This window comes from Durio zibethinus, chromosome 7, assembly GCF_047325235.1.
Source record: "Durio zibethinus cultivar Kanyao isolate XHJ-2024 chromosome 7, ASM4732523v1, whole genome shotgun sequence".
Taxonomy (NCBI): Eukaryota; Viridiplantae; Streptophyta; class Magnoliopsida; order Malvales; family Malvaceae; genus Durio; species Durio zibethinus.
In genome coordinates, this window is record NC_143168.1 from 28,224,241 (window position 1) to 28,249,341 (window position 25,101).

Below are 25,101 nucleotides of genomic sequence, written 5' to 3' on the forward strand. Positions count from 1 at the left end.
GGGCTCCACCTACATGTTAGTTTGTGGCAGTGGATTAAATATTTTCATCCAGAAACATCTAATCACATTGGAATCTTCTTCGAATATTTTATTTGTGCCATTTTTATTAATCCAAAGAAATTTATCTTTGGATTAATAAAGTTCATTAGGATTATCATTCTTTTAATTCTATCGTCATTAGATTATTTTCATTCGAGAGGCAAGTCCATGAAAATAAGATAATTTTGGAGAGTGGGTTAGGGCCAGCACTTGTTTTTTCTATTTATTATCTGGTTTTTTATGCTTAGTTTGGAAGCCACTCAAAACTCATTGCATAACATGAATGTTCCGACCAAATTTATCATATGATTTTGTGCCCTTGGCATGGAACATCATCAAAAATGGCCCCAAGGGCTTGTATTTTTCTATTTTATGGACTCTGTGAATCAAATAAAACAAAGGACTGGAGAAATGAAATTTAATACAATAAAAATGAAAACAGATCAAACTTATTTATTCATACTAAAATTGGGTAAGTAACAGAAGCAAAGGCAAGCTCGATTTTCTAGTACATATTGGTACTACTACTAGTTACAGAAAAGTTCCATTTCTCATACTGCTCTACTGCTGAACATATGTACCGGAGTTAAACTCAGACAATGCAAGTAAAAAGGGTTTGAATTTAGAGCAATTTGAAAAGCAAGCCTCCATGAGTTGCAAAGAAAGGAGCAAAAACCAGTGACTCAACTGCCATGAGCTTGATCAGGATGTTGAGTGATGGACCAGAAGTGTCCTTGAGGGGATCTCCAATTGTGTCACCAATCACTGCAGCTTTGTGACAATCTGAACCCTTAGGACCCAGTGCCCTGGCGTGTTCGCTAGCACCGGCCTGTGCAAATCACATTAAACTAAGCAGTGAGAATTTTAACTGAAAAATGATTATCAAAACGAGAGCTCCTTGAGCTTGAGCATCAAAAAATTATGGCTGAAATGTACCTCAATGTATTTCTTGGCATTATCCCACGCTCCTCCTGTGTTGGAAGCTGAGATGGCAACCTAAGGAAGAAATAAGTAATTAAGTAAGATCAGCTAAGGGGAGAGCATGATGTACATAAAACAATCTTGTGGTGAATAGGTGATCTTGACAAGGTTAGACATAAGCCTGCAACAAGATTTTTACGAGGCAAAACAGTGTTTTGCATGAGAAATCAATAAAGTCCTGACAAAAACTGTGAAATTATCGAAGTTGAGACTTGAGAGCAAATGAAAGATGATGATAGCAAAAGAAAAAAAATGATTGGCACTTGAAAGCCCAAAACGAATGATGATACAGTTATGGAAGGACAGATGAATGGTAACTCATACCTGGACACCAGAAACAAGTGCGCCAGCCAGAACACCAGCGAGAGTTTCAACTCCAAAGAAGGTTCCGGCAATAAGTGGAGTAAGCATAACAAGAGCACCGGGTGGGATCATTTCCCTGAGTGAGGCATCAGTTGAAATCTTGACACAATTTGCATAGTCTGGTTTTGCCCTGCCTTCAATTAGTCCTGGAATTGTATTGAATTGCCGACGTACCTCTTCAACCATTTTGAGAGCCGCACTTCCCACGCTCTTCATTGTCATGGCTGAAAACCAGTAGGGGAGCATGGCTCCAATTATCAGTCCAATGAAAGCCTTTGGTGTCAATAAATCGACTGACTTGATGCCTGCTCTGCTAACATAGGCACCAAATAAAGCAAGAGAAACAAGGGCCGCTGATCCAATTGCAAAACCCTGAAATGACGAGGCAGAACATGCCAAAGTTCTTTTCAGTTTTTGAGGAAAAAGATGGGAGAAAGGGAAGGACCTAAAATGAGTTTGAAGAAAAAGATCATGGAATCAACATAAACCTCACCTTGCCAATAGCAGCAGTGGTGTTTCCTGCGGCATCCAAAGCATCTGTTCTTTCACGTATCTTGTGACTCATTCCAGCCATTTCTGCAATACCACCAGCATTGTCACTTATAGGACCGTAAGCATCGATTGCAAGACCAGTGGCTATAGTACTGAGCATTCCCAAAGCGGCCACAGCAATTCCATACATTGCAGCCAGGCTAAAGCTCACATAAATAGCAATGGCAATGGCAAATATTGGAATGATAACAGATTTGTATCCCAGAGCCAACCCAAAAATCACATTTGTTGCAGCACCTGTCCTGCAAGAATCTGCAACATCCTGCACTGGACTGCAAGTAATTGAAGAGGGTGGTAAGCATCAGAGATAGAGAATGACAGATTCTACACAGGAATGCATATCCAAAGGCATTGATGAATAGCATCTCAAAGGTCAATCCAAAATAATTTGTTTGATTCTAGTCTAATAATTACAACCCAGATGAAGTAAGAACACTTCTAAACTAACAAAGATCCTCACCTGTAAGCATTGCTAGTGTAATATTCCGTGGTATATCCAATAACAAGTCCAGCCCACAAGCCAATAGCAACACAGAAGAAAAGGTGCCTGCATTTTACATAAGCAATAAGACTTGAACAAAGAAAAGGGGTGGAAACCTTCAAATGAAGAGAAAACAGTTTACAGGTTGCATACCAATTCTTCACTTCTTTTTCAGTTCCAAAATTGAAGAGAGTGAATTCTGATGGCAATGCAAAGAAGCTGACAACGGCAATCCCAGCTGTCATCAGCACAGTAGATATAAGGAGTTGCCGTTTCAAGGATGGTTCAATTTCACTAACATTCTTAATCTCAAACAGATCAGTTGCAAAGAGTGTAGTTATCAAGCAAACCACAATTCCCATTGAGCTAATTATCAAGGGATAAGACATTGCTGTAAAGTCATGGCTGATCCCAAAGGATGATATGGATGCAACAAATAGAGCTGCACATGATGATTCAGCATAAGATCCAAATAGATCAGAACCCATCCCAGCTATATCTCCTACATTATCACCCACATTATCGGCAATAACCTGTACAAGTTCCTCAAAGTTAGGTGCGAGCAAAAATGTCAATCCGTTTAGAATATAAGTGGCATTAGAACTTGAGAACTATCTACCACTGTTCTTATGAAGAAACTTAAAATGCTAAAATAAATGAGAAATTACAGCATAAGTGAGGAGAAAGTGGTGCATAGAGGGAGTGTAGAAAGGAAAATAGGCCCAGCAAAGTGGAAAAGAAACTGTGGGAACTTACAGCTGGATTTCGTGGATCATCTTCAGGGATATTTCGCTCAACTTTACCGACAAGATCAGCACCAACATCGGCTGCTTTAGTATATATTCCTCCACCAACTCTTCCAAAGAGGGCCATTGAAGAACCACCAAGACCATAACCAGTAATAGATTCATAAAGTCCCTCCCAGTCATCACCATAGTACAGTTTAAACAAATTGATAGATACATAGAGCACCAAAAGGCCATTGGCAGCAAGAAGGAAACCCATGACTGTTCCAGAGCGAAAAGCTGTTATAAATGCCTTCCCAACACCTTTCCTTGCTTCTAGAGTTGTTCTAGCGTTGGCATAAGTAGCAATCTTCATCCCTAGAAAACCTGAGAGGACAGAAGTAAAAGCCCCCAGCAAGAAAGCAACTGTGCTAAAGAAGGCATTTGCCAGGGCTGGCTTGCAAGTGTTTCCCTGGTTGTATGTGCATGGTTCACTTTTGGTGCTGAAGCCCCTAACTGAACCAAGGAAGAGGAAGATAATTGCACCAAATACACCCATGAAGATACCAAGGTACTTGTACTCGGTAAAGAGGAAAGAGGTTGCACCTGTGAACATGATTCAGATAGGTAAAAATTCAGTTACACAACATTGAAGTTGTAAGTAGAAAATAACAGACAAGATGAATGGAAATTTATTTTAAAAACTCCGTAAAGAATGATGCATAAAAACTTTACCATACTAGTGATAATAAGGTATAGGATCAGACAAACTAGATGGGCAGAAGGATCAAAAGCACAGATTTGCATAGGTGCATAACATATTTGCGCACAATATTTAGCATAAAAAATCTGCATTCTTCACAAGTTACTCTGAAGGAGAATCATGCATGTCTTTTTTCCTCTCTTTTAGTTCAAGTGTTTGTTGGCCAGTATAGCTCAATGATAGAGGACTGCTTTTAACCCTATTGTTCTAATCGTTGACCATTCAATTGGCTTAATCAGAAATCCAGAAAAATCAGTCCAAGGAAAGTTACATGCAACCCATCAGAAGATGAATTTTCAGAATCCCTAAGATAACCTACATGGAAAACTCAATTCTTCACTGGAAAAGGTAAAAAGAGAAGGAATCAGAAAAAAGAAGATGATAAAGGATGAAAGAAGGAACAAAAGAAAAATAGGCAGAATTTGTTGAAAAACTTGATCTGTCAATTATAGAGTGCCAAGAAGAAAGTCATAGCTCTACAGTAAATAGTTACAAAATTCTATTTTCCTTAATAAACATCTTCAAATCAAGAACCATGATAAGGGACAATAAGATGGAAACTAAAAACAAAATAGCTTAGCCGGTATTATATAATATAAGCATCAAAACAGCACTACGAAAACAATATAAATATTTTCTTTCTTTTAGCTGACACCATGAATCATGATCATCATCCTCTATGGTATGATATCATTGGACTTCTTAAAAATGATATTCTTCTCAAGGATTTTAGACTACAAAATTCACCATAAAGGATAACAAGTTGACGAAAATAAGAAAAAAAAAAAAACCCAAAAAGCTGAAGCACAAACATAAAAGTGAGAGAAATAGAGAAAAGAAAGCTCACCAACAGAAATGGCATGTTGAATCTCAGCACACTTGATAGAAACCTCAAGATTGTTAATACCCTCCTCTTCTTCATCATCTTCAATCAGCTTTTGTTTATACCCATTGCTTGAATCTTTTGATGAGACCTTCACCCTTGAGACCAAAAACCATTGAAGTAAAGCAAAACCAATGCCCACCAAGGCAGCTACTGGTATCAGAAGCTGGGTAAGACCCTCACTCAAGGCACTCATTTCCAGAAAATTGGCTCCCAACAACCTCACTCTGTCTCTTGGCTCGTCCTAGCAAAATATATAGCAAAAACTAATAACTGATTTTTGAAGTACAGACTCAAAAAGCTGCAGTCCTCGGAAGTAATCAATCCAAAAGTGGTCTTAAAGGCATGCCTTGCATGGCTACTGAAATATACAAACCGGTTGTTCTGAACGACAGATGGAACAAGCTTATTAGATTCTTCTAAACCATGGATTGTGTTTACCAGTTGTTTTGATCTAGCAGTTTTGAGTTTTGTCACTATCTTTATCCAATGTGCTCATTCACATTAAGTTCATGTTGTAAAGTTTTTGTTAGGCTATGGATAAAGTTGGATAAAAACCAGCGTTTACCATGTGGGGAGATAAGATCAAAATAATAATATTTACTTGATGTGTACATCAGAACAAAAACATGGATTAAAACAGCACTTAAGGAGAATTGGATCAATGGGTTTTGATGGATTCAAAGTATGTTGTTACTGATTGTCCACTTGACAACAAACAGAACCAGAAAAAAGAATAAAAAAAATATTAATATCCACCATTTGAATATAGATATGTAGCTAGATAATTAAAACGGATGGCTTGATTCAATGTATAATAATTGATGTTAAACGTGGGTAACTTTCTCTCTGATTATTTTAACCCAAACCAATCTGCTGCAAACATCAGCTTGGCTGTGTCAAATTGCCAAAGTCATATTGCATTTTGAGTCATTAATTATCACTCCAATATCTAATTTAATTTGAATTTAATCTAAGTTAAATTTGAGCAAAAACCATTTGGATATTCATGTGCCAAAAATTAATCTCAAGATAATTTCATACATTTTTTTAGTTTTGTTTAGTCTTTCAGAATCAATATTGAAAGAGGGGAAAACATGTATTTTCTGTGCAAACTTTACTTTGCTTAACCAAGAAGTTTCACACATGCCTAGCCATAAAATTCGATGATAACAATGCAAGTCTAACCCATATCAGAACACATGAAGAAGATTCACTTTGCTTGAGCTTATTCAACTTTTAGCTGTCATTCAATTCGAACTAAAACTGTAATTCTCCATCTAATTTTAGTTTTAACTCACATGACTAAAGCAAGGGGAGAAAGTCAGAATTCTTGATTTTATATTTTATTATACAAACAATTTCCTGTGATTTTAAAAGCACCATGTTGGACTTGTTTTACAATTTTAAAACCATCATTAAAAAAAAACAAAAGTTTCACGGCATTGTTTTTCTTTTACAAGATAAGAATCGTGCTTGAAGTTCAAAAGCCTAGCCTACAGATTTGACAATTCCACAGTTCCTTTACAAAGTGAGAAAAGAAAGTACAACCAAAGAACTAGTCACATTGAAGGTCCAAGGAGGGTCAAAACCTTGAAATAGACAAGCCAACTAGCAAAATATCGAATACAATTCGAGGTGAAACAGACATACTTCACGGGAACGTAGTTTCTGGTAGAAATTTATAGATTTTAGGCAGTTCCCAACTTTTCAAGATAACCACCAAATCTTTTTGTTTAACATAGCAAGGCCAGGCAATTGGATCATCCTTCTTGCCTTATCACATATATAAGCCATATAAAATGCATAAAACAAGTGGCTCTGTTTTTCTCAGAAAAAAGTTGTTTTGTTCCTTCACGATAATCAAATTGGTTAACAGTGCTTGCTTACAAGACAATACCATGGGCGGATTTTTTTGTCCTTGATCTTTTATTCATTTTCAAATGATTGGCCCTTACGAATACCATTTTCCATCACGCTTCTACTAGCTACCATCTATACCTGTTTAATTAGCATCTTCATCAGATAAAATGTCCTTGATTTGACACAAATATGTTCATTTGTTACATCAGTTGATATTTGAGTGAGATCATACTATTTAGTCAAAAGACATTAAAAGTTCTGATTCTTAAAAACCAACGAACTTAAGCCATGCAATTGTCTAATCAGTTGTTTGGATATCACTGTCAAATAATAATATAATGAGTGGAGGAATATATAAGACCGATAAGCCATACATTGTAAGAAGTTTCTTTACCCTTTTGATCATGTCTTTTTACAAATTTACACATTCGTTTAAATGGTTTTTTTTTCTTTATTTTTTTAATAAATCCGGACCCGGATTTGAAAAGGAAAAGAAAATAGAAGAAGCAATTACACAAATTAATAGTGTTGCCATTTATTTAAAAACATATTTAAATTCAGCCATTCGGTCGGGGACTAAGGGAGCTGAGGTGAGGAAAGGGCTGCAAAGAACAACTGATCAATCATGCTCAAAATTGAGGCATTACAGACCACAGCAAATTGGCAAACATGTTGGATCGTGGAATCCTGCAAATAGCACTACGTGGCTCATAGGAATAAATCAGCTATAACAATGTGCCACATAAGAATGATTATAATGGTTCTTACATGCATAATGTATGATATGCCAATTTTCCTCTTGAGAAATAATCATACCTCAAAGCACCTCATCATATTCTTGGGGATCTTCAAAAGCTAAAAGTTTCCAGAATGAATGCAGAGGATGCCCTTTAATCTGTTACGAGCTGCAGTACTTGGCTAGCCCACAAAGGCAGAGGTGCTTGAATCAGGACAGGGAAACCAGTAATTGGATGCTGAAAAGATAAGCTCTCTGCATGAAGCTCATGGGCATCATATGTCCTCCCTTTCCACTCATAGACACCCTCATATTTCACATCGCCTCTAATAGGAATCCCAAGATATTGGCAATGCAATCGAATTTGATGAGTTCTTCCACTTCTAGGAAATGCTCTGACAAAAATCTCATCTTTCTTTGCATCAACATCTATAACAGCTTTTTCTTCAACTATAATAGTATTTTCTTCATCTTTCATAGGCTCAGATGGCTCCTTGTAGCTCCGCTTTCCATTGATTGATAATATTTCAAACGTAGTTTCCATGTCCCTAACTATGGAACCACCCGGTAGTTTTCGACCAACATCTCCTGCAGCATACACACGCCATGCTCCAAACTTTGATCGACCATGACCTGATTTGATGGTAATTCTTTCCGATTGTGGAGCTGAACCAATGCAGAAAGCAACATATGTTTTCTGAACCTTGTGATTAGTAAATGCTTTGACAAGCACAGCAGCTACTTTGTGTGACTTGGTTATAACCATGACACCACTTGTGTCACGATCAAGTCGATTAGCCAGATGGAGCTCATATGGGCTCGCTTGGTTCCCTGGAATGGAAATATATGAATGGATGTGGACATTTGATAAAGAAAAATACTCAAGCAGATCAAAAGACAGCTTCATCTAAATTTTTGTCATTACACTTTCTGAAGAGGTACTAAAGAACCATCAAGAGTCCAAACTAGTCTGTGATACAATGTTATTCAACTCCACAACCACAAGCTAACTGAAAATCCATTTATGACCAAATAAAGGCCATGTAATGTTCTATTTCATATGGAAGAAATGAGAAATCTATAGATAATCCACTGTTATGGCACTATGCATATACTACGGAAACAATATTCCTCCTAAACAGTCCAATCTGACTAGATAGTTCAACCAAGGTCACCTTTTTAGATTCTATTCAGTGTTAAAAGGACTTTGCACAAGTCAACTAAAATACGAAATCAGCTAGCAACATTGTCAAACTTAATATTTCATTTAGGTAGGCAACAATTTGCTGCTTCAAAGTCATAAAAATTAGTGTAAAAATTACGTGACAAAAAATTTGCAACAAAAGCAACTCTTTTGAATAAAATGAAGCTTTCAACAACCAAGTCCAAGTTTCTGGAAAGTACATCTTCTATTAGCTAAATTCACCAAAGAGATAAACTTTGCAATGTCAAAATTTGAATAGTTCGCTACTAAGCCTATCCGAGTCAACCCAGAAACCAATATTTCACAATTAGTCACAAGCTAAAAAAACACTGAAGAAGCTAAGAAAAGGTAGACACAGACCTTCACTGAGACGATCTGAGTCGGCCGGGTCAGCAAGAATCCGAGGAACAGAGGCCAGAAGGCTATCACAATAAATCCCCTGAGGCTTGTTGACAGCAATGAGCCACTCATCGTCATATAAAATATCACTTCTTGAGAGTCCAAAAACGCTTGATTTTGAAGAAGCTGTCATGGCTCTGGCAAGCTCTATGTCTTTAGAGATTGATGGCAATGGAGGGGATAGAGGTGTTGGGTAATTTTGGAAAGAATTGGAGTTTGTAGACATTTTTGAGCATAGAAAGAGAAGGGCTTTGGTGAATTTCGACAGGGTTTTTTGACTATAAAGGAAGAAGGTTTGTTGGGGAAGGGAAAGCAAGGGCATTTGTGTCAGTTTAGACGGTTAGAGTAATTGGATCTTTCAATTTATTCAGCCTCTCTAAAGGATAACGGAGTCGTTTTGAACTCCCTTTGGCTTTCCCCGTAGCCCTAAACCCTTTTAGAACAAGAAATTGATAGTTCCTCTTAAACCCCAAAACCAAGAGGCTAAGAACCAATCCTTTGGAGTAAAAAGCATTTTTTTTCCTTCTTTTTTCTTCTAAAAATGTCAGCTTTTATATTCAAGCGAGCCGGTAATGGATCCTCACTCATATCTCAATACAGTAGAACCAAAACCAGAGCTTTATGCTTCTCACAACCTCTTCACAGTTTCCTAGATTCCAATCAAAATTCCAAGGTTTTGGATTCTGGGTATTCTTCAATTTTGCTCAAGTCCCTGAAAAAGCCACGGGGGTCCTTTTGGGCTCTTCAAAATTCAAGCTTTTTGGGGTCACAAAATCAACATTCCTTTCATTTAAATCTAAAAGGCTGGATTTGGGCAGGACAATTCGGTACACAGGCTGCTATTGAACCTTGTACGTCTGATGGGCTTACTGTAGATGGGATTACTGGCAGTAAGTGGACAATACTTGAGGAGAGTGAGAGTGATTGGAGGAGTCATGCTGCTGCAATTGCTCAGTCCATTCAAGTTATCAAGAAGCGCCTTCAGGTATTAGTTTTATTGGCATTTGATAAATTCTTGTATCCAATGTGAGATAAATTTATGATTTTTTTGTTACCATTTCTGTTTTTCTTTTTGGCAGTTGTAACTTAAAATTTGAACAGAGTAATGATATTAGATTAACCTTTGAGATTTGGAGTTTTGCTTTTGTGTTCTTTTCTTTAACAGCTTTTCAGTTCATTGTAAATTCACTTGGCTCTTTATGTAGGAATTTATTGATGTGTGGACAATTGATTGATGAAGTTGATTTTGTTACCATCAAGCCTAATCTTTCTGTTACATATGTATTAAGAACATGCTTGTTAAGCACTTTATTGTCTGTGGATGCAGTGGAAGAAATTGATGGTTAGGTTGGATATGTTATCACTAGAGCTGAATAAGCCTGACCTTTGGAATGATCCTGTCCATGCTGGTAAGATAAGCCGTGAACATGGCTCACTAATGGGTAAAATAAAAGAAGTGAAGACATTTGAGCAAGAACTGCTTGAACATATAGATATGATAAAGCTTGCAAGGGAAGAGAATGACAGTGAGTTGGAATCGGTGGGCTCTTACTTCTTAGCTGGGCATGTATTCATTCTTTGTTATGATATATAGCTTATTTTTCATAGATTTGTAAATGATAAGGTAACTAATTTTTTTTTTTTTTAGTTTCTTTAGATTAATTCTATATATCATCATTGCATATTTTGGAGTAGCTGGATTTTCTACTACACAAAATAAGGAATGTTTCTACTGTAAAAAAGAACATTAAGTTAACAATAGAAATAAGAGTGATTTACTTTCATGCATAAAAGGTGATTTAGCCAGATTTGACGAAAAGATACTCTATGGGATGTGGTGGTTAAACTGTCTCTTATAGGGATATTTTGCTGTTACTTAATATCTTCCTCTAAATCTATGAAAAACATGTATTTACTAGGTTTCTTTCTCTAGACACCTGGTGGCTAGTTTTTACTTTGTAAAATTTTCCCCTGCAGGAATCAATGAAAGCATTGCTAAGGATGAGAAGAGATTCAAAAGACAAGGAGCTTGAAGCTTTGTTAGCTGGAGAGCATGATTCTTGCTCTTGCTATATAGAGGTTTCATTTATATACCACTTTGTCTATGTTCAACACACTAGACTTTTATCTTTTAGCTTTATTAAGATATCTATCCTAGAAAGCAATGTGATGGCCATGCGCTTAAGTGGTTTTCTGTTCTTCTATTCCATTGTCCAAATGGATAATAAAAAACTGCTGCTTTATTTTCTGCCAATCTTAACCTTGATATTTTGGTTTATAATGTAGGTTCAAGCTGGAGCTGGAGGAACTGAGAGCATGGATTGGGCAGCAATGGTTATGCAAATGTATCAAACCTGGGCTCAACGGCATGGCTATGGAGTAACAGTAGTGGATGAAATGCCTGGTGAGATTGCAGGCATCAAGGTTCATCTCTTACCTCTGTTTATCCTTCATTTAAGCAGCGCCTGATTGCATATCTGTTTTTATCACCTAATCCACTATAGAAGGAAACTAAGTATGCATAGCATAACCCACTTTCAACAATATCTGGGAGTTGTTATCATGCCAGTTGAGTGCTAAGCATGAAGTCCATTGAACTGTCTACTTTTACTTTTGATTGAGGTTCGTTTGGCCCTATTTCAAAGGATTACTTGGAAAGAGGATATAAGTTTTTGACCTTAGATTTTTCTATTCTTTCAGCGAGCAACTATCAAAGTTGATGGTGAATATGCTTTTGGATATGCCAAAGCAGAAGTAGGAGTTCATAGGTTAGTTCGTATCTCACCTTTTGACAGTGGAAAACGCCGGCATACTTCATTTGCTGCTGTTGCTGTAATTCCAATCCTAGGTGATGTATCTACACATGTACAAATTAATGAATCTGATCTTCGTATTGAACGGTTTCGTGCTGGCGGAGCTGGAGGTCAGCATGTTAACACAACTGAGAGTGCAGTGAGGATTGTCCACATTCCCACAGGAATAACTGCTACTTGTCAAAATGAAAGGTGTGAACAGTGTGCTGATTGTCAAAACCAATGCTGTTTTCCTGCTTTATTTGTGCTAATAACGGTTATTTTCTCTCTAATCCAAGCTTATAATTTACTTGGAAACACAGATCACAGCATCAGAATAAGGCCTCAGCAATGGCTGTGCTTCAGTCTCGATTAGACCAGCTTGAGATGGCTCATCAGGCACAGATGAATTCCCAGCATACACAATCTCTTACTGAGATAAGTTGGGGCAACCAGATACGTACTTACGTCCTTCATGTATATACTCTGTTGCCATGAAACTTACGCTATAATTTCTTTTTAGACAAGAAACAATTTAGGTGACACTAACTTTGGCTCGCTACTTTTGATGCAGCCTTACCGCATGGTGAAGGATCTCAGGACCAATTATGAGGTCTCTGATCCTGATTCTGTCCTAGAGGGAGATCTAGACGACTTCATCTTAAGCTACTTATCTGCTTCATTGGACAAAGATGACGATGAACAATAAGATTAACAGCTAAATTTTTTGTTGAAACATGCAGATCAATATGTGGAGCTGCATGCCCAAATACTTCCAGCTTGTGATACGGCCATAGTATAGCTGCATGACTTGCAAGGCAGTAGGCTGCTACGGCAATCCACGTCATGCATGATTTTTGCATTTTCACCTCTGAGATACGTTATGTTAGCTGATCTGATAGGGCCATTGGCATTTGTGTATACATATTTAGTACAAGAATTAGAGGAGAATACTAACTAATGATGAAGCCATATAGCATTACTTCTTTTATCACATAATAATATATGTAGTTCAGTTTATTCTTCTAAAAATCTTTGTTTTCTGTAAATTTAAGGTAATCACATAAAAGAAACACATAAATACCAATATAATTGGACCAAACATACTTTACTTCATGCTTGTAGGAAACAGTCGATAGGATTCGGTAGAGGATAAAACATTATATTAAATTAGGGATAGTAATGTACAGTAAATAAATGATATCCGTGATGGATTCAGAGTAAATATGGAGAGCATCCTTTGGATATTCAATATCCGAATTTATTTAAATTTTAATAAATAATAATAGATATCTGAATTTGTTATTCATTTATATATATAAAAAATTTTATATTTGTAGAAGATTTTGAATATTAAAAAATAACTTTTGTTAATTATTAATTAAAAGTGAACTTAAATTTTAAATTAAAATTTTATTTATTTTATATTTTGACAAAAAATTCAAATAAAAAAGTATTTTAATAGATTTAAATATTTAAACAGATAGTATTTATTTAAACAAATTTGTATTTGGATAATAATATTAAACTTAAACAAATATTTAAATGAATTCAAATATCATAAATATTAATAGGATACAAACATTTAAAAATTAACAGATATTTGCTCCATTGCCATTTTTATAATATATTATTTATTATGAAAACAAAACCAAAACAAAACAAAGCTTATGTGTAACGACGTCGTTTTTGCTGAGATGGAGTCTACCCAATGTCTTTCCATTTTTTTTTTTTTTTAATCATGAGAAACAAATAAAGCATCGTTTATTTGTGCATTGAGAACAAAGCGACAACAAGGTACGCTAATTTCTCAAGGCGTTTCTAACTTTCTAATCTTCATCTTCTTAATTTCTTGTTTTGTTTGCTTTTCTCTTTTAACTACCTAACTCTTTCCTATAACGAAGGTTGAAGAGCTGAAAAGATTATATCTTTTCTTCTTTTTTCTTTATTTCTTATCAGGCATAGAATTGAAGGAATTAAATCTGTTAATTTTGTTTTTGGGTGCAAATTAAAAGATGGGATCATCATCAGTAATAACCCCAGAAGATGTATTGGAGTCATTGATGAATGATGGAACCATTGATGCTCTCAGGTTGAAGATTATCAATCAGCTTAAAGCCAATGTTAGTCTCTTTCTTACCTCTTTTATCTTTATCTTAATATATTACTATACAATCTGTTGAATTTTGGATCTGGGTATTTTTGTTTTGATGTAAAAGATAGTTTATTGAATGATTTTCGGGGATTATGTCATTTAAATTTGTGTTTTGTCATGAAGATTTTGCAAATTCAGTGATTTCTCTTTGTGCTTGTTTGATAGGTTTAATGTGAATTTTGTTCTTGAATTGAATGCTAGGCATACATAGATTTTAGAGTCCCCTTGTAAAGCCCATGGGTTTTTTAATTTGCTGATGATTCCCCTTTTTTTACTTAAACGATAAGATTTTGTCCTTTTTGTGGGCACTGGATATAAAGTTATATATTTAGTCTAATTTCAAATGTTGTACTTTTTTTTTTTCCAACAAATATCAAGTTTTCTACTTGATGCAGTAAATGAATTTGGATTGTGGAATAATTGTACTGAATTTTGAAGTCTTGTCTACTATATTTGTTGTTCTAACTTGGCAGAAAATCATCCATCAACTTAAAATTCTAAGAACTCATATGTGAATTCAGTTCTGGGCTCTCCTCTGAAGTTGCTGATATATGTTGTGTGTGCTTTGCTGACATAATTAATATAGAACCTATATTCATTGAATTTTGAAGAGTAATGACTTATTATGTTCCCTCTGTTTCTGTATGATATCTGTACTTTTTCTTTGTTATAGGAGGAGCTGAAGAATACAACAATCAAAATGGCAGAGCAGAGTAAGGTACTTAACACCCCTGGTGCTGAGAAACAGACCAAAAGAGAATTGTTTGATGCACTTAGGCAGGAACTTGAGTGAGTGTTGTTGTTCATTGTTATTTAACAGCTAAAGTTCAATAATGCTTAGATGGTTTCATGTACTTATTTCATGTTTTGACCCTCCCAGCCTCTATGTTCTTATAATTCATAAAACTTTCTATGTCATCATGCACGATATGTTATGTACTCCTGATTGAAAGAGAAGGGGGCTTTGAATGTACGGTGGAGCTAATTTTTGTTCTTATTATTGGGCAGAACCCCAGTGCTCGAGAGGGCCTCAAAATCAGTTTGGGAGTTGATTCTGGACAGAAATGGGCTAGGAAAGGAAATAAGTGAAACAGTGGAAAGAGTCTTTTGTAAATTAAGCGGCAGGGAGCCTCCTCTGTTTCCTCATTCAGCTGATGTATGTCAACCTGAAAAAGAAGTCAAGGATGAGAAAAGAAAAGGGAAAGAAAAGGAGAATGAAAATGAAAAGGAGAATTCAAACTCTACATCAAAGAAACGAAGTTTCATTGACATGAATGCTGAGGGAAGTGCTACTGAAGTTGCTGGCAAATCTAGTGATACTCCAGCTGCGCCTGATGATGCTACTTAATCTCCCTTGCCTAGCCTGAAGATATGTTGTTATGTCAACAGAGGCCATTGTTGCAAACCTGGTGATCTTTTTGGCTGGAAAAAGGAATTTTCCCTTTAATTCGTTCCATTTGATGGAACGATACATTGTTAGGTCTGCCTAGGACAGAACATAAGTGATGTGTTTATTTGTGGTATAAACTATGGAGTTCTCATGACAATAGGTTGTATCCTCCTTATGAGGTTTATTTGCTATAGTTAATTCTTTGAATAGTTTGAGGACTGACTTCTCAAGTTGCATTTTGTATACCACCAGCCCTATTTCTTCTGGCTTGGCTTATTTACAAAGTTGATGCAAGCATACTTGCTTTCAAGTATCTTCCACTTCCTGATCTTGCACAATAGAAATCCCCTTCAGGATTTCTTGAAGCCCAAAAAGAATCTGGAGGGACCAGTTTAGGGAAAGAATTACAGCCTTTTCTGGTACGAAGACAATTTCAATTCTGAATGTGTATTATGTCAGCAGGTAATATTATTTGTTCAAAAGTTTGATGTTCAGTCCAAACGAAATTTGTTACTAGAAAGCATGAGTTCTCCATGCTCATCATCGATTAGACATTTATTTTGACGAGGATGAAGAAACCTCCAAGATGATGAAATGTATGCCAAGGTCTTACTATGATCTGCTAATTAGGGAGAAAAATATATATTTTCCAACATCAACATGCAAAATCATTTTGATTAAGAAATACGCGTTGCTCATGGTTATTTGTTATATTATGGAAAGCCAAACCAAATAATGAATGATTTCTTGTTCACACGGTTCTTTGTTTATCTTTAAAAATGGGCAGTCATGTTATCATCATTTCAGGGGTTTTCTTGGACCTTAATTTGCAGGAGTCAATTTTTTTTTTTTTTAATTCGTAATGGCAAGACGACTGATCTTACTTAGTAGTTCAATTTAGTCTCTTCACTGGCTCGGCAGTTTCCTGCTAAACTGCTTAGTTTTTTCCTTGCTTTTGTGGATTTCGAAATTGGAATTGGGGGTTGCTTGAGCATGCAGGAACTTTTCTACAAACAGAAACTTCTAACTTCAGGGAAGGTTTTTCTTCACCAACACCATTCTTAAAAACTTTACACAGTCTGTTTCTCAAATAAGTATCCATCAGAAATTAATATCAAAAGACAATCTATATGAGCCGTGAGAATTGGAGTTCAATTGAAAAGCAAAATGGATGCAAAGACCTTCCTATATCATCATATGCAGTAACAAAAGTCCAACAAACAACTTACATGAGTAGCATCTGATATGAAAAAGATAAGACGCAGTAATAAAATCTCATCCTAACAAAATTCACCATGTATTATTCTGACTTCCAAATCCAGTCATTGAATTCATGATTGAAGTTGGGAAAATATTCCATAGTTGCAGAGGAAGAAAATGAGTTATTATCAGGCAGCAAATTCATATTCATATTCTCATGAGAAACTTGAGACTGAGGCCAGCTAGCAACTTGAGGATATATTAGATTATCGACACTACTTGACAAATTGTTGCTCATAACTACAACATTATCAACCATATTTTGTCCATAGTTTGCAGTCACATTACTGATGTTGTTTGTAAGATGTCGTTCTCTGGATAAATTGTCCTCTGTCATACCATTGGAAACTTCAGTTTCCGAATTATTCGATAGCATGGTTTGAAGGTCATTTAATATTTGAAAGCTTGATTGGTGCCTTTCAGTTTCTTGAAGAGCTATTGGATGCATCTGAGAGGTTGAAAGTGTAGGTACCAGTCTCCTATGTTGATTTTTCATAACTTCTTGTACATAACTCGGTATATGGCTGTTTTGAAAAGAGATAGTTGAATTTACCTGAGGGACCAAAGCAGTAGTGAACGACATTCCTCCAACTTGGTTTGTAATTAAACTATCTTTAACATTGTTCATTCCTTGACCTGGCATTTGATTTCTGGTGTGCTCATCTATATGTGAAAAATCCATAACTATATTAATGTGTTAGTTTGCAATTTTAACTAATGCCTATATCTAACTAAAAGATATGGATTGAAAGTAACAAAATACCTGATATAGGTGAATCTGAATCTTTAAGATTGATAGACTTTTGTGTTTTCTGCTCGAATGTTTGAAAGTATTGAGAAAGATACTGTGAAGAGACGTTTGAAAATAAAAATTGTTGTTGTTCAGGATTGACATGTTGTTGTCCACCAAAATCAAAAGAAAAATCAATCCCAAATGTATGTTTCTGAAAGTAAGGACATTCTAGAGTTGGATAACCTTGCCGACTCAACTGAAATAATCGGTTGTCGCATCTTAAAAGTTTTTCAAGAGGCTTCTCAAGGGCTCCAGGAGGAAATTCAAGATAGTGCCTCCTAAGAATACAACACAACTAATATAAATTTTATGTTGGAAATGAAAAATCAAAAACTAATGTTTAGCATACAACACAACAACTATAAAATTGTATGTTGGAAATGAAAAATTAAAAACTAATGTTTAGTACATCCATAGTATGGGTTAACCTTAAGTAGTAAATTTAGGAACATAGAAATGATGCAAACCTGAAAGTAGGAGCTTCTCCTCCTGTAAAGTCTGAAACCATTCTCCATTGAGTGTGCTTCCTTGGTTGAGGATCAATCTCATGGTGAAATGAAGGAGGCTGATTTAACTGCAAAAATATCACCAACATACAAATCAAAACAAGTAATATGACCATCATTATATCTTAAGTCTTATAACTTAGAAAAAATATTTTACCTCAATTTCAAGAGTTCCAGATTGATCTTCTTGTATGACAGCCTTCAAGGACAAGATATCAGACCATTGGATTTCGATCTTACTTTTCAAAGCATTTTCCAAAAATTCCCAAACCAACTTTCTTTTAGCAAAATAAAACTTTGCTACTAAGTCTCCTTCATTTCTTGATACCCTCTGGAAAAAATTTCATTATTAGCTAGATTGTTCATAATTCTTCATATTTATGTATACATCAATTCAATTGCAAAGTAAGCAGATTGATTTCACCTGCCATGAACCAATTTTAAGCAATGAAATTGGAAAGTTTTCCGCTTTCAGCTTATTTGCCTGTTGTAAAGTATCTTTTATCTTTGCTTTAGCTGTAACATAAGCAGAATTAGGACTTGCTTGCTCTCTATTATAGTTTTGTTCTTGAACTAGTTGGTCTAGCTTGTTCAAGAAAGATGGTGTCTTGGAAAGCTTCAAGCCAAGATTAGGTAACATCTGCAAAGCTTGAACCAAGTCAAGCTACAATAAAGAGAAATTAACTACCTTCATTTTTAATATAATGCTTGCAGAATAGCAATTTAACAGAAAAGTTACAAATAAGAAGGAAATCATAGCGTCAAAATATATATGCACCACATAATAATTTGCAAAACAGAAAAAATTAGAGTTATTGAAATCATTTTTTGCATCTCCTATGCAAAATCCGATGCATGCTTGTGTATCAATATGCCAAATTCTGTGCTATTTTTTGGGATTAAATGTGCTAAATGTAATGAAGTAGCAACGATATGAGGAATGCTGCTACTTACCAAAAAAGCATTTATACACAAGTCAAGTAATGAAAAGGAAAGCAAACCAAACAAAGATGCAAATAAAGTCAACCAAAATCACAAAAGCCCCATGCATAAAATAAACCCATAAATGAACAAACATTTCAATTATAGTTTATTAGAAGAATCAAAAGAAGTTTTTAATCATTTTCTGTCAGAACTAATCATTAACCATTATTAAAAACCTTGAATATAAGGTGCATGACATAACATTAGCCTCATGCACATAAATATAGCAATCATGAAAAAAATAATAATAAAAGAAAAACAAAATGCAGTAAATTTCTTGGGTGCAGCTTCAAAAGATAAACATGAAACGAAAGTAAAGACTCAGTAAACTCAATTTGGTTTCAGCCAAAAAAAAAAAAAAGCAGTTAAACACAGTGTAGCAGCCTCTGATCAATAATCCATTAAACACTAAAAATTAAAAAGAGAAAAAACCTGTGGAGTTGACTGCATCCAGCTCTGAGAAGAATCATTCATCAAAGCATACTCCTTCGCATCCTCATCCGAAACCAAAATCCCATTCTCCATTATCCTCAAACAACTCTTTACTCTTATTTTGTTCTAACAAAGACCAAGATTTTACATAAAAAAGGGTTGGTTTAATGATCTTGTCTACAACTTCATCTATATATATATATATATATAAATATATATAAATCTATACGTACAGGAGAAGAAACGAGTGTAGAAATTTATAAGTTTGACCGTGTATGAGAAGGGATTGTGAAATTAAAGCAGACAGAGGAACAAAACAGGGTACCGAAATGAAAGGAAGCAGAGAGAGGGAGAGGAAGACTGGTTTTGAGAGGATTTGGTTGAGAACTAAATGCCGTTTTTATATACAAAGGATTCCTTCTTCTACGTAAAGCTAGATATGACTTCATTGTTTATCACACCTGGGCTTCTTTTTTTTTACTTCATAAATTTCCCCTTCTTTTTTTTTATTTTTTTTTTTACTATAGTAACTCTATTTTACTATTACTATTACTCTATTTCATCAAGGGAATTTTTTTCTTCTGTTATATTTTGAATTTAGGGTAAAAATGAAATAGCAAAAAATATATATATATTGAAAAAGAAAGAAAATTTGGATATAAATCAACTTCTTAGGTTGGTTAACAATTTGTTATTAGTTATGCCTCCCATAAAAAGTTTTACCTTAGACTCCTATAATTATTTCCTCTCGTATTAATTTTTTTTAAGGAAAAAAAGACATCGATTAAACGAGATCTTAATATAAATCTTTTGACCGGTTAATTCAAATTTATTTTTTCATCATTTCCCTTCATTTTTGTAGTTGGAATTAATGGAATTAAGGTTATTATTTGATATCAAGCTAGAGACAACAAGCATTAATGAAAAATTCTATTAGCAATAACTCCAAATGCCAAAGGAGGTACTGAAAAATGAGATATCTTACACCTTTTTAAGTACAATAAATTAAAAACTTATATATATATATATGAGATTTTGTATATTTGCTAATAAATTTTAATTTTTCATTTTATCATAAATATTGATGCTTTAGTAATAACAACACTTCAACAAATTTTCAATGATGTAATGAATTTTGAGTTATATTTTCAACAAAACATTATTATTTCTAAAAATAAAGAGGATATATCCAGCAATTATTTACTAATAAATGGTACATAGGTCGGATAAAAAGAGGGAGGCATTAAATATATACACTCATAAAGGAAAATCTGAGATTTGCGTACTTTTTTATTCAGATTCTGAGTTGATTTCTTCCCTTTTTTCCAAGAAAAAGAGACAAATATAAAACGGCTCAATGCTAAAAATAATCAAATTTGATTGGCTCGTGCGGCCAACTTTAGAAGAAAGCAAGCAGTCCTGATGTAACATTCCACAGACGTCAGAGACTTATGATTCTACTTTTTCTTAATTAATATTTTAGTGACTTAGAAAGGTGGTTAATTAAAATTAAAAATAATTATTAAGAACTGGATAAGGTTTTGAAACTAATCATCGAGCATCCACTATTAATCCCTTTTTTTTTCTAATTTATCTAATGACCTTAAAAACTAAAAAATATATATAATATAAAAAGAGAAATTAATCCAAAAATTCTTTTAAAATAAATGTTCTTTGTTAGATGGTTTTACATCTGCTTCTTTTGATTCATTAATATTTCATGCATAGGTGGAACAATCCCCAATTAAGCACTCCAACGTAAGGATCTGATTAGTACTTTTAATATTAATCCTCTTTGATTTAATTTATAAAATGTCTTAAAATTCTCCTACAAATAAGTTTTTATAATCATTAATTAATCATTTTGCACGTATTTGTTTGGATTTATTAATAATATTTCACAAGTATAAATTGAACGAGAATACCTAAACATTCTCACAAACATTTATTATAATCATAGATATTAAATATTTGAGTATCACATACAGATATTCACACTTACATAACAAATTCAATTAATACCTTCAATGCTAATATCTCAAAATTTTCTTACAAAAATATTTGTAATCATTAATCGATCATTTGACACGTGCTTATTTTAATTTGTTAAGATTTTATGTCCATAAATAGAGCGAAATCCCTAAGCTTTCTTACCAATATTTTTGGTAATCATATATATTAATATACAAGTATCACATATTAGTGTTTACTCATACATAACATATGCATATATATATATATGTATATATATATATATATATTTATTTAAATAATTCAATCTCGCTATTTGGTTCATCTTCAACGGTTAAAAATGCCAAGTTCTGCATAAGTAATTGGTGATGGCTGATGTGGATGCAAAGATTGTGGCAACTATCAAAAAAACATATATTTAATCCAAAAGAATGAACATGTCTTTTAAATTTTTGGCAAAGTCACCTAATTTTAAAAGTTTATAGCATTAGCATATATACACAAACACACACCCACACACACATATATAACACAATCAAAGATATCAGCAAAGATTATTCATTTGATCCATTAAAGATATCATATCTAACCAATCATATATTTTTATCAAAATTATTACCAGATAATGATGAGAATTTGGGCTTTGAATTTTCAAAGTAAGATTATTACTTTATTGCAACTAATAAAGTTGTATGCATGCTAAGGGAATGTCATGTCATCACATCAAGGGATATGAACCTAGTGATCTCAACAAATGCTTTTCTTATATTGCAAAAATGGCAAACTAGGAAGGTCATATCAAATTGTGACTTAACTTTTTTTTTGAAAAAACAATGATTAAATAAGATTTTCCAAGTGAAATGAGAAGTGGAATGATTATTTGATGTAGAGATATCTTTCTCGCCCTTTCTATGCAACTGCAAATATGGATGATGTGATCAAATTAAAGGGGAAGACGAAGTTGACTCTTGTTACTTGGAAACTGATCAAAATGCACCAAAATGATTGCATAATTGAATGAAGGGGAATTTATGTTAGAAATCGGCAGCTAAACAAGAATTAGGCTATACTATAATCTCACTCATAAACAAACTGTCTAATCAAGAATAACAATGGAGCAGCTTTCCCAACAATTTCCAAGCAAAGAAAAGGCTTGCACAAACAACAGGGTGAGAGTAAGATCATCATATTCATCATTCACCAAAAAAGAAACTTTAAAAGGGGAGGCCACCGCCCCACCATTTTAAGGTCATTAATCATTGATTATATTGCCTTTACTATTTGGTTTATCTCAATCAAATTATGCTTTTAGAGACCAGTTTTTTTCCATTTACTTTTGTGTAATTTTTACTGATCAGCTGCAAGTTTCAATTCATTAACCTCTAATAATTATTTATCAGTTTAGAGATGAGTTTAATTAGCAAGCTTGGATTTCATCTTTATCAAAGCATTAAACATGATATATTTTAAAATTAATTAACGAAAAAGTTCCTTTTCACTGGATATATATGCCAAGTGCGTAGAAATGTTGCATCATTATTCTGCTTTATGTATATTATTATATATTTATATATAATAAAGCATGTGTTATACTAGAATGGAAAGTACCCGTGCCTCCAATTGAAACCCTTTCCCAAACTTGAAAACTAGAAGCCTAGAAGAAGATTATTACTATCTCATCACTGCATGGAGATTGATCTTTTGAGTCGGCTGCTAGAAGTGGATAATGTTGGTTAGGTAGCCTGATAAACTGAAAAGGAGCTTACACATTGCTTTGCTCACTTCACACTTTGCCATGATTTTATGGGGTGTTGGGGTAGAAAAAGGAGAGAAAAAAAAGGAGGAAATCAAAAAATAAAAAAGTAGAAAAGGGTGACTCTAAATTCATGTGTCCAATCATATGATTATATGACCCTTTTTTGTGAGAATCGAGAAGCACAAATTTGATAGTGAAGTCACCCAAGTTCCTGCTGGCTTGAAAACTACTCCCACATTTCCATCCATTTCTCTCTATGGTGGAAGTATGACCAAATAGATGGTCCCTCAAAATCTCTCTTTTTTCCTTCTTATCACTTACCTCCAAAATGATGATCGTGTCACTCTTGGATTACCAAAGTGGCACTATGGTAGTTTTTGGGTATTTGATGATCATTAACATGAAAATTAAATCATCACATGCTGATTTTCCTATTGAAATAAAATTAAATATTTAAGTTAAAGCAAGCATGAAATCTTGGTGGGGTCTTTTCTTCAATTCTTAAATTGGGCTTAGTAATTTCTTCTTTCAAGGTGCATGCATTATATCTTTGGAGATCATTAATCTTAATAGATGCTTAATCTACGCATGCAACTTGTTAGTTTGTGGGGTATCTAGCGAGTTATGACTGAATCTTGCTATTGAGTTTTGACATAACTATTTAATTAATTCCTGAGGTTTGTTTAAAAGTTAGAATTAGAATCAATTAGATCTTATCTTCTGGTCATATGCATGCGGGCATTCTTGGCCATGCTTTTGTTTCATAAGTCCAAAAAAAATCAAGTTTTGTTCATTAATTTTGGTTTTGTTTTCTTTCAACATCTTAGTCTTAGGGAGTCAAAAAGAGTGAAAAAGATGCAAAGGATATATCCTATTTAACAAAATCATTATTTAATAGAAAGAAATCACAAATAACAAAGAGAGAAATTAAAAAATAAATATATTTTGCTAGTGGGTTTTTTTTTGGTTAAATGACTGGTGGATGAATTTAGTATTATCATTCAAAAAAGAAAAAAAAGTACATTTATTTGAAATTAAATGTAACTTTTAGTAATCTATGGAGCCAAAACATGAACTTATTTCTTCTCCCAAGTCTTAATAAGTCAAGGACAATTTAGTAAGGATTTGGTGCGTCTTCCTAAATCATGACTACTTAAAATTAAAAATAATAAAAAAAAAAAAACACAAAATAACTTAAAATTAAGTCAAGGGTCCTTTTTCTTTATTTGGTCATCAAACAGTAGTATTGAAATGCCACCAGCCCAGTCTCAAGTTTACTTGGAACATATATAGAGGCCAAAATGATGGTTTCTTTTGGATTTATTAGCTTCATTTGATCACATAATCCTCAAAATCTCCAATACCACTAATAATCTTCAAATATTATCTTTTAGGATATCTTCATAGTAATGATTCAGACTCTGAAGAATAAATATTAGTCGGCACCATCCAACCTAAATAATAAAGTATCATTTTAGTTAGTGAAACTTAAACAAAAACAAACACTAGAAATTAAGCAACATAATACAAGGTAATGCTGAACCTGAATCTTGGACATGACGTCCAGGAGAATTAGTTGGGACTTGTGATGAAGAAGCTTCCAAATCATGACTAGTCAATTGTCCCTTCAAAGTCTCGCCTGGTCCATTGATATTTGATCAACAGGTTGAAATCTTGGACCAAACGTAGAATCGTTATCTGTGTTTAAATGCGACAATGGCGGGTCAAGTATTTTTAGAACCTTTCAACATTGTCTTTCAAAGCATCGGAAGCACATCTCACAATATGCCTGGTATATGTCATTCCATCAACAAGGCACGCACATTAGATAATGCAAAAGAAAGGAAAAAAAAAAAACCAGAAGAACAATTTTAATTGATAATTTTCCAAGCTAAACAAAGGCTATATACCTTTCACGTTGAGCTTCTCCATCTGTAAAATCCTCTGTTATTGTCCATGCAATTCTTTTGGTGATCGGATTAATTCCATTTTCACGAAAGAACTTGGGGCAATCATTTAGCTGCAAAACCTCACATAATTAGTTACAACTTACAAAAGAAATTTAATGAAGAG

General features: G+C 34.1%; 5 protein-coding genes across 11 annotated transcripts; 2 read left to right on the plus strand and 3 right to left on the minus strand.

Moving 5' to 3' along the window:
- Positions 1-472: 472 nt before the first annotated feature.
- LOC111277370 (pyrophosphate-energized vacuolar membrane proton pump-like) lies at positions 473-5,099 on the minus strand. Its single transcript, XM_022863786.2, has 8 exons — positions 4,752-5,099; positions 3,173-3,747; positions 2,570-2,949; positions 2,396-2,482; positions 1,877-2,207; positions 1,345-1,755; positions 976-1,035; positions 473-868 (listed from the first exon to the last, which is right to left on the minus strand). The coding sequence occupies exons 1-8, from the start codon at positions 4,981-4,983 to the stop codon at positions 662-664; spliced, it is 2,283 nt and encodes a 760-aa protein (XP_022719521.1). The 5' UTR covers positions 4,984-5,099; the 3' UTR covers positions 473-661.
- On the minus strand, positions 4,917-9,311 carry LOC111277373 (Pseudouridine synthase family protein). 4 transcript variants are annotated; one of them, XR_016343769.1, is made up of 3 exons: positions 8,951-9,311; positions 7,467-8,217; positions 4,917-6,788 (listed from the first exon to the last, which is right to left on the minus strand). XR_016343769.1 is itself a non-coding variant. In XM_022863791.2 (2 exons), the coding sequence occupies exons 1-2, from the start codon at positions 9,309-9,311 to the stop codon at positions 7,541-7,543; spliced, it is 1,038 nt and encodes a 345-aa protein (XP_022719526.2). In that variant the 3' UTR covers positions 7,004-7,540. The 4 variants fall into 4 exon arrangements, 1 of the variants encoding a protein (XP_022719526.2); XR_016343768.1 differs by lacking the exon at positions 4,917-6,788 and adding an exon at positions 7,004-7,337; XR_016343767.1 differs by lacking the exon at positions 4,917-6,788 and adding an exon at positions 7,004-7,349.
- Positions 9,312-9,530: 219 nt separating this feature from the next.
- Positions 9,531-12,813, plus strand: LOC111277371 (Peptide chain release factor 2). Of its 2 annotated transcripts, XM_022863787.2 has the most exons (7): positions 9,531-9,974; positions 10,317-10,529; positions 10,967-11,068; positions 11,276-11,413; positions 11,690-11,994; positions 12,105-12,258; positions 12,356-12,813. In XM_022863787.2, the coding sequence occupies exons 1-7, from the start codon at positions 9,531-9,533 to the stop codon at positions 12,488-12,490; spliced, it is 1,491 nt and encodes a 496-aa protein (XP_022719522.2). In that variant the 3' UTR covers positions 12,491-12,813. The 2 variants fall into 2 exon arrangements, with proteins under 2 accessions (XP_022719522.2, XP_022719523.2); XM_022863788.2 differs by lacking the exon at positions 10,317-10,529.
- Positions 12,814-13,451: 638 nt separating this feature from the next.
- LOC111277374 (uncharacterized) lies at positions 13,452-15,590 on the plus strand. Of its 2 annotated transcripts, none has more exons than XM_022863793.2 (4): positions 13,452-13,578; positions 13,797-13,904; positions 14,610-14,725; positions 14,945-15,590. In XM_022863793.2, the coding sequence occupies exons 2-4, from the start codon at positions 13,797-13,799 to the stop codon at positions 15,282-15,284; spliced, it is 564 nt and encodes a 187-aa protein (XP_022719528.1). In that variant the 5' UTR covers positions 13,452-13,578; the 3' UTR covers positions 15,285-15,590. The 2 variants fall into 2 exon arrangements, with proteins under 2 accessions (XP_022719528.1, XP_022719527.1); XM_022863792.2 differs by having other exon boundaries at positions 13,481-13,578; positions 13,741-13,904.
- An 891-nt stretch (positions 15,591-16,481) lies between these two features.
- On the minus strand, positions 16,482-19,945 carry LOC111277961 (uncharacterized). Of its 2 annotated transcripts, none has more exons than XM_022864406.2 (6): positions 19,302-19,945; positions 18,310-18,549; positions 18,043-18,216; positions 17,847-17,953; positions 17,350-17,657; positions 16,482-17,249 (listed from the first exon to the last, which is right to left on the minus strand). In XM_022864406.2, exons 1-6 carry the CDS (start codon positions 19,392-19,394, stop codon positions 16,627-16,629), a joined length of 1,545 nt encoding a protein of 514 aa, XP_022720141.2. In that variant the 5' UTR covers positions 19,395-19,945; the 3' UTR covers positions 16,482-16,626. The 2 variants fall into 2 exon arrangements, with proteins under 2 accessions (XP_022720141.2, XP_022720140.2); XM_022864405.2 differs by having other exon boundaries at positions 16,482-17,270.
- Between the last annotated feature and the right edge of the window lie 5,156 nt (positions 19,946-25,101).

Bases quoted from the DNA above. Each gene is read 5' to 3' on its own strand.
- LOC111277370 (XM_022863786.2), bottom strand. From the start codon at position 4,983: ATGAGTGCCTTGAGTGAGGGTCTTACCCAGCTTCTGATACCAGTAGCT. The intron at 2,208-2,395 runs GTGAGGATCTTT...AATTACTTGCAG, and splicing joins TACACTAGCAATGCTTACAG to TCCAGTGCAGGATGTTGCAG. The intron at 1,036-1,344 runs GTATGAGTTACC...TTTCTTCCTTAG, and splicing joins CACTTGTTTCTGGTGTCCAG to GTTGCCATCTCAGCTTCCAA.
- LOC111277373 (XM_022863791.2), bottom strand. From the start codon at position 9,311: ATGCCCTTGCTTTCCCTTCCCCAACAAACCTTCTTCCTTTATAGTCAA. The intron at 8,218-8,950 runs GTCTGTGTCTAC...TTTCCATTCCAG, and splicing joins CTCAGATCGTCTCAGTGAAG to GGAACCAAGCGAGCCCATAT.
- LOC111277371 (XM_022863787.2), top strand. From the start codon at position 9,531: ATGTCAGCTTTTATATTCAAGCGAGCCGGTAATGGATCCTCACTCATA. The intron at 9,975-10,316 runs GTATTAGTTTTA...CTGTGGATGCAG, and splicing joins TTATCAAGAAGCGCCTTCAG to TGGAAGAAATTGATGGTTAG. The intron at 12,259-12,355 runs GTATATACTCTG...CTTTTGATGCAG, and splicing joins TACGTACTTACGTCCTTCAT to CCTTACCGCATGGTGAAGGA.
- LOC111277374 (XM_022863793.2), top strand. From the start codon at position 13,797: ATGGGATCATCATCAGTAATAACCCCAGAAGATGTATTGGAGTCATTG. The intron at 13,905-14,609 runs GTTAGTCTCTTT...TCTTTGTTATAG, and splicing joins TCAATCAGCTTAAAGCCAAT to GAGGAGCTGAAGAATACAAC. The intron at 14,726-14,944 runs GTGAGTGTTGTT...ATTATTGGGCAG, and splicing joins GCACTTAGGCAGGAACTTGA to AACCCCAGTGCTCGAGAGGG.
- LOC111277961 (XM_022864405.2), bottom strand. From the start codon at position 19,394: ATGGAGAATGGGATTTTGGTTTCGGATGAGGATGCGAAGGAGTATGCT. The intron at 18,217-18,309 runs GTGAAATCAATC...AATTTTTTCCAG, and splicing joins TTAAAATTGGTTCATGGCAG to AGGGTATCAAGAAATGAAGG. The intron at 17,954-18,042 runs GTAAAATATTTT...ATATTTTTGCAG, and splicing joins CTGGAACTCTTGAAATTGAG to TTAAATCAGCCTCCTTCATT.